Source organism: Urocampus carinirostris, chromosome 5, assembly GCF_059441175.1.
Source record: "Urocampus carinirostris isolate Australia breed hairy pipefish chromosome 5, RoL_Ucar_1.0, whole genome shotgun sequence".
NCBI lineage: Eukaryota > Metazoa > Chordata > Actinopteri > Syngnathiformes > Syngnathidae > Urocampus > Urocampus carinirostris.
Genome location: NC_142353.1, coordinates 34,898,898 through 34,907,067, shown reverse-complemented (window position 1 = coordinate 34,907,067; position 8,170 = coordinate 34,898,898). Strand labels below are relative to the sequence as shown.

Sequence of the window (8,170 nt, the reverse complement as noted above, 5' to 3'; positions counted from 1 at the left end):
GTCAGGACCCAAACGCGTGACGTTCTCACACAAGCCTTTTATTTTACGGGAAATGGGGAGTCATGCACGTTAGGTAGCGGTCTGGCGTGGAAAGACAGGAAGCCAGAGACCGACGGGATCGATTCCAATTGCCCGACTTGATGTCAGACAGATGGGGTCGATACCGGACAGGACAGGACAGACAGGATAGATATCGAAACAGGATATCGAAATCAAACCGAACAATCTAGACGGGAACGAAAACTGGAGGTGATAATAAAAAGGACAAAAATAGACGGGAACGATACCAGACAGGAAACCGTACAAAGTCAAAACCCACGATTCCAATCGCCCGACTTGATGTCAGACAGATGGGGTCGATACCGGACAGGACGGGACAGACAGGATAGATATCGGAACAGGATATCGAAATCAAACCCGGACAAACTCGACGGGAACGAAAACTGGAGGTAATAATAAAAACGACAAAAATAGACGGGAACGATACCAGACAGGAAACGCAGGCATGAAACCGGACAGAGTCAAAACCCATGATTCCAATTGCCCGACTTGATGTCAGACAGATGGGGTCGATACAGGACAGGACAGGACAGATTGGATAGATAATGAAACAGGATATCGAAAATAAACAGGACAAACTAGACGGGAACGAAAACTGGAGATAATAATAAAAAGGACAAAAATGGACGGGAACGATACCAGGCAGGAAACCGTACAGAGTCAAAACCCACGATTCCAATTGCCCAACTTGATGTCAGACAGATAGGGTCGATACAGGACAGGACGGGACAGACAGGATAGATGATGAAACAGGATATTGAAAATAAACAGGACAAACTAGACGGGAACGAAAGCTGGACATAATAATAAAAAGGACAAAAATAGACGGGAACGATACAAGGCAGGAAACCGTACAGAGTCAAAACCCACGATTCCAATTGCCCGACTTGATGTCAGACAGATGGGGTCGATACCGGACAGGACGGGACAGACAGGATAGATAATGAAACAGGATATCGAAAATAAACAGGACAAACTAGACGGGAACTAAGGCTGGAGATAATAATAAACAGGAAAAAAAAAAACAGAAACTAAACTGAAAACTGATATGAAACAGGACCAAATAAAGAGGAACAATACCGTGCAGGAAATACCAACAGGAAACAGGACCGAGTCGAAACCCACGTCTTGCATGGCAGAGGTTCGTTGACGGGCTTACAGAGGAAGCGTGAGAGCTTAAATAGGAGGGAAGCCAATCTCTCAACGAGCTGCAGCTGGCGCCACACGGGCGGGGCCAATTGGGCGCCATGGTAACCGTGACAATAACTATTTTAAAATAATTGAGAAATATTTACCTGGAAAATATTTATTTTGATTTGCAAATGATTTAATTTGACTCCAATTTTGTCGTCAAATAATTATATAATAATGAGAATTCAATTAAGCATAAAGGGATAATGTGTATTATTTAGCGCCCCCTAGTTGTAAAAAACGCAATTCATTAAAAAGATGTTATGGATTTAAACAAAAGGCAAAAACATATGTACTATCATATAAGCCTGCGTGTTTTACGAGCCACACCTAGAGGGCGCTGGCATTATTGTCGGGTGCCCAAAAATTGAAATAAATATTTTGAGAAAGACTGAACAATAAAATGAGAAGAAAAAAAATATGCTTTTTGGTCACTTTGAGCTTCCATAGTTTGTATTCTCCCTTGTGCTACTGTTTAGTTGCATTATACATACCGAGACATTTACCGGTCAAATTACGCACACTGTCCCTTTAAAATAATAATAAAGGTGTTACTAGTTAAAACTAAGCTAAATTTTACAGTAGATTTTGATTTTCAATTGCTAACTTTGAAATGATAAGCACAAATTCTGAATAAGGATAAATATAATCCGATGAAATAAAAAACGAAGGGATCTAAACTCTTTTTTACAGGGGAAAAAAGCAAAAAGGTTGTTTTTATCATGTTGAATGACTCAAATCTTCAAGAACAATAAAAACTAAATATTTTATTATTATTCCACCTTTTAACATTTCGAAAATTCGATCCCAAAATTAGCCTCCATCGCCCGCAATACCGCATAATGACCACAAGAGGGGACTGCGGTGTCATCCAACGCCAATGATGCTGCGCATGCGCTTTGACTGTTGCATTCAATCACACACAAGGAACTCGCGTCACTTTGTGTTTTAATAACTTTTTTTATTTCCAATATAGATTTCATTTGAAAAATAGAATTTCTAGCGCACGCTATCTACTCTATAAAGTCACATCAAAAAGTTAATCATATCCATTTCCCTAAAAAAAAAAAAAAACAAGGAAAACAAAACAAAACAAAAATAACCACGTAAAATGGTCGTTGTCCAGTGTCAATTGGAACAAAGGACACAAAATATATTTTCTTTCAATCCAAAACTAGCTAAAGGTAGTTAAAGGGTATTTCCCCCCAAGAACTATAAAGGGGAATTTTCTAAACTGAAAATAAAAACAATTATATGTCAGGGGTGGGCAACTATTTGATCCAAAAATGTGTCCAAGGGGACATTAATGGAGACCTCATCATCATCTCATTAGCTGCACCGCTTATCCTCAGTAGGGTCGCGGGGGTGCTGGAGCCCATCCCAGCAATCATCGGGCAGTGGGCAGGGGACACCCTCAACTGGTTGCCAGCCAATTGCAGTAATGGAGACTTATTGAATAGTTAATGGGCTGCATTTTATATATAGCGCTTTACAATATATTCCACACTTATTTGCTCGTGAGATAGTACAGCATATTTAATGACTTATTTTGTTTGGTGAAGATATTTATACAAAAAATACATTAGTAGATCAGGAGGTAGAGAGCTCATCCTAGGACAGAGAGGTTGCAGGTTTGATTCCTGGCTCCTCTGTGTTAAATGTGGAAGTGTCCTTGGGCAAGACACTGAACCCCTAATGCAGCAGATAGGCGCCTTGCAGGAAAGTATGAATAAGTCTAATCTACATGTTATATATTTTTGATATTTGTTTTTAAATAGCTTTATCAAAGGGGGTTTGAAACGCCCACAATCAAAGCAAAATATAATATTTGATTTTTTTTGTAGTATTACTGTACTTTTATTTGTATTTCTGCAGTTGGATTTTCGTAGTTTTTCCGTAGTATTATTTTAGTTGCATTTATTCGCATTTTTGTAGTATTTCAGCAGTCGGATTTTTGTAATATTGCCATTGTATAATTTTTTTTAGTATTCCTTTTGTACTTTTGTGGTATTCCCATGGTACTATTTTGTTTGTATATCCGTAGAGTTTTTGTAGTATTACTGTAGATGTATTTTGAGTATTTCTGTCATAATATTTCTATGGTAGTGTTTCTGTATTTTAGTTTTACTGTAGTGGTATTTTCCAAGTATTTCCATATTAGTATTTTATAGTATTTTTGCAGTAGTACTGGTGTATTTCTGTAGTATAACCACGGGAGTATTTTTGTTGGATATCATTAGTATTTTGTAGTTGTATTTTTGTGATATTTATGTTGTAATATTTCTGTAGTAGTATTTTTGGAGTATAGTATTACTAACATTGGATTTTTGTCGTATTTCTATAGTATCTTTGAAAGCAACATCATATATTGGGTCCCCTGTTTTAAGCACAGATATATATATAGTTTTTTAGCAATTTTATAGTATTTTTGTAGTAGTATTTTTGTCGTAGACACACAAAGGGACAATAGGGGCAAAGTTGGGACCGAAGGACATTCTTTATAAGTAGTAATATTTAACTATTTAAACCTTTTAAACTATCAAAAGTGTAAATATATATAAATATGTGTAGTGATTATTTTTTGAACGCTGTCGCTTGGCAGGCAGAATAACATGTGTCCCGCGGGCCTTAGGTTGCCTACCTCTGTTATACATATTGTCTTGTGAGTTTTGGGGGTAAAAAGAAAGAATGTTACTGACTAAATATGTCAGTTCCAATATTGTATTATGAATGAAGGACATTTAAACATGCCAACATTTTGACATTAAAAATCATTTGATTTTATCGCTCACTCCATTTTTATGCATGGAACACAATCTGTCTTCAGATAATATTATTTTTTTTTAAAAAGAGTGCCAAACTTATACCAAAATGGAAGTCTTATGCAATCATTGGAGCGGTTTATTTTTGCTTACAAAATAAAACAGCCGACGATTAAAATACTCGTCTTGAGTCGAGACTTTTGTTTTGAAAAAGCGGTATCGGTAGTTTTTTTCAGGGGGAAAAGCGGTAGTCTGATTCGTAAAGCGTAATATAAGCCACTTGAAAGTATCCTATTTTTTGTTGAGGTGATAACACTCGCAGCAGAAGAAATTTCAATATCTAACAAAGATACCAACACACACAATCGTTAAAAAAAAAAAAGAAATAAAACAAAAGTCCTGATTTAATGTAGTAAGAAAACCGAATCAAAAACATAAGCCTCGTTCATTTGTTAAGCAACCATGGATAACTATTCATACCTGTCAACTTAGAAGTTTCCCGCCTATTTTCTGCGTTTTTTGATCGATTTATATTGTGTGCGCCCTTTAACAATTTTTGTACAGGTAAAAAAATGAAAGGAATTGTTTTAGGATGTTTGTTTTTTTTGTTAGTCCGATCTCATCTTGTGCATTTTGGTTCTAATCCGGATCGTCTCAATCAAACGTATAGATATAAAACTCTACTTAAACTATTTTCTAAGAATCAACAACATGTGAGACATAGTCGTGAAGTGGAACCGAATTCATATTGTGCTAAAAAATAAAAAAATGAGTAGGCGTTGCAAAAATATTGTCCCCCTTTGAGTTATATTTGTGTACAACCTCATTTTGCTGCGTTCACAGCCATAAGTCTTTTGGGGTTTGCCTCTAGAAGTTTTTTACATCTTGAAAAAGAAATATTTGCCTGTTCTTTCTTGCAAAAGAGCTGAAGTTCCTTGTGGACAATATCTCTGTATTATTTGTAATTGTAACATCCTTTGCAGTCGTGTAATCCGGAAAGGGGGATACCACATGTGCGGTCCCTTTTCAAGATTTCTTCATTTTCCTCATGTTGAGGTTTTTGAGTTTTTCCTTGCCCTCATGTTGGTTCCAGATCAGGGGATGGTGTAATAACAGTCTGAAATAATAGTCTGTGCAATAACATGTGCTCTTTGTGATTAAGGGCTATACAAATAAATACAACTAAAAAAAATGACTTGACTTGATGGTGATCGTTTGTGCGCAGTATTTTTCAGATCTTTTCCACAAATATAGGATTAAGGTCTGGACTTGGCTTACTCTAGTTGTGTAAATGTTATAAAATCTTCTTGTATCCCATTACTGTTCTGAACTTGCATAACATTATCCTGGACCTGCCTGGTCTGTTCTTTGGTCTTCACGATGCAGTGTCTGCTTTCACAGACCTCTGAAAACCATCACAGAGCAGGTGCATTCAAACTGAGACTTAATGCACTTTGTTTGTCAATACAGTGATGCCTCTACTTTCAAATTTACAGTATATTTTTCTGAGAGTAGCTTAGTAACCTGAAAACTTTGTAAGTAAAGACGCATTTTGTAAGTAAATTCCCTAATCCGTTCCAAGCCCCGCAAAAGTACAGGATGACATTTTTCTAATAAATCATAAAAGAGCATCGGAACGTGAAACAAATACATGATCAAATTAGATTACCGCACAATAAACATAAAACGAGAGGCACATCATGTACAAAAAACGAACAATAAAGGAAATAATAAAAATATTAATTTACCCTTTTGCCTCGCGTCTATTGAAAAACGGATCCAATGACGTCTGCTTTTGCCAGCTTTTAACAATCTGTCGAAAAAGCGCGATCCAGACATCATCATGAACGATAGCCCGACTTGTCAACACTTTTTCCAGGTGATTCCTTCCCACAAATTTTTATGGACTTTTGCTAAAATATCTGTAATTTGGGCTATTTGAATGATGGCTGCGTCCTCCTCCCCGCCTACTATCTTGCCAGAAACCCTCTTCCTCTTCGTCAGTGAACGAAGACGGTGACACGAAGAGCATGGTGGGAGCACGCATGCGCACTTGGTTGCCAGGCAGATTTTAAGCGATAGCTAGTTTGTACTGTACTGTATTTCTTAATTCCATAACTAGAAGCAATTTTCGTAGCTAAAGCAATATTTTCCTATTCAGGTACTTTGTAACCTGAAACCTTCCTATGTAGAGACATTCGAAAGTAGAGGTACTAATGTATTAGTCTTTTAGGTAGACATTGGATCAGGGGGGCACTATTTTTGCAACATCTACTTTTCCTTTTTGCGATGTAAAAAGAATAAATGTTGAAATCATATGGTCCCAGTTCACAATGATGTCTCACATGTTGTTGATTCTTAGAAAATATTTGGTTGAAACCTGAAATCTGGCAAAATGACAAAAGGTTCTTGGGGGGGGCAATACTTTCGCGAGGCACTGAAGGTGCCGTGTGGTGTTTGTAAGGTTATTATCTCTTAATAAAAAGAATTTCAATCATTATCAAGTGGAACATTTGTCTGAGGTTGACAGGTATGACTATATAATCACATAATCACACCTTTGAGACACCCCCCGCCATCGAATCGAGGTAGACTATAAAAAATGTACATTTCCTGCTACAGGAAAATGTTATTATAATATATATGAGATTGTTTTTGTTTTTTTTTCCTCATTTTTACACATTTTAATATACAAAAGTATAGACGAATGATCGATAGAAAAGGAAGCAAGGAGGGAACTCCATGCCCCGGTAAGACAGAGCAGCAGTTGCATAGAAGAAGTAGTGGCGTTAGCTTGCTTGTTCTGATTTGTAGTAGAAGAAGAAGAGTTGGGGGCGGGGTTTTCCTTGGGCCCCGCCCACCCGGCGAGGCGGATCGGCGGATCTATAGGGACGTTTCGGATCCTCGGCCCCGCCAGTAGAAAGAGTTGTCGTCATCCGGGTCCATGTCTATTCTAATTTGAGGCACCGGCTTGAGAGGACGCATCTCGGGGCTGTGAAGGCAATGGAAACGATTATTCGATCTGTTTTTGATTATGGTACTGCTGAAAGGGGCGGACAACACTGGGGATTTTGGTATCGATCCGATAAGTAAATGTATGAATTGATACCGGTTCGATACGAATACTTTCAGCTTGAAAATGTCATGATCGTTAAATAATTGACCCATAGACTCCTGAGTGTGTATTTATCCATCCATCCATCCATTATCTGCACCACTTATCCTCAGTAGGGTCGCGGGGGTGCTGGAGCCCATCCCAGCTATCTTTGGGCAATGGGCAGGGGACACCCTCAACTGGTTGCCAGCCAGAGACAGACAACTCACTCGCTCATTCACACCTAGGGACAATTTGGACCGGCCGATTAATCTGACATCTTTTTGGAATGTAGCAGGAAACCGGAGTACCCTGAGAAAACCCACACAGGCACGGTGTGAACCTGCAAACTCCACATGGGGAGGCTGCGGTCGCTGGACTTGAACCCCGAACCTCTGCAACATTGGGCTGCACGCTAACCACCCAGCTGCGGTGCCAACTTTGTGTTTATATTTAAAAAAAATACTAAAACACTAAAAAATTTTCATCTTTTGTAATAAAGAACTACACTTTCAACTTTAACAGTATACAAAAATAGAACTATTTCGACTACAACTGTTTAAGAACAAAAGCCAAGAGAGTCAAACCAAAAAAAGCAGCTATGACATGAGAATACAAACCCCAACAATATCAACAACTATGCTTCCTATTGCAAAATATTCTAAAAAAATAAGGCCAAAAAGTGTAAATAGTGTAACATTCCAATGTAAAAACCTTGAACATCTACTAAAACAACAGTTTCAGAGCAAAAGTCAGGAGATTGGTGAATGGTCTGCAATTCTATAGCGCTTTTCAAGTCAATGAAGACCTCCCAAAGCGCTTTACAATGTGCTTCACACTTACCCATTCACACACACACTCACACCACAATAGCGGCCATGCAGCCATGCAAGGCGCCAACCTGCTTATTGGGGGCATTAGGGATTCAGTGTCTTGCCCAAGGACACTTTGACATATAACACGGAGGAGCCGGGAATCGAACCTGCGATCTCTTGATCCCAAGACAAGCGCACTACCTCCTGAGTCAGACTACGCTTGGAGGGGGGCCAGGGAGTAATTTAGT

The 8,170-nt window shown here is 38.4% G+C and overlaps 1 protein-coding gene across 6 annotated transcripts in view; it reads right to left on the bottom strand.

Moving 5' to 3' along the window:
- Positions 1-3,842: 3,842 nt before the first annotated feature.
- The window catches only part of slc4a4a (solute carrier family 4 member 4a), a 98,805-nt gene continuing 94,477 nt past the window's right edge, over positions 3,843-8,170 (bottom strand). For all 6 annotated transcript variants that reach the window (XM_088336576.1, XM_088336579.1, XM_088336577.1 and 3 more), the window contains one exon: positions 3,843-7,005. In XM_088336576.1, coding sequence (XP_088192702.1) covers positions 6,897-7,005 — 109 coding nt within the window. In that variant the 3' untranslated portion in view covers positions 3,843-6,896. The remainder of the gene's footprint in view (positions 7,006-8,170) is intronic.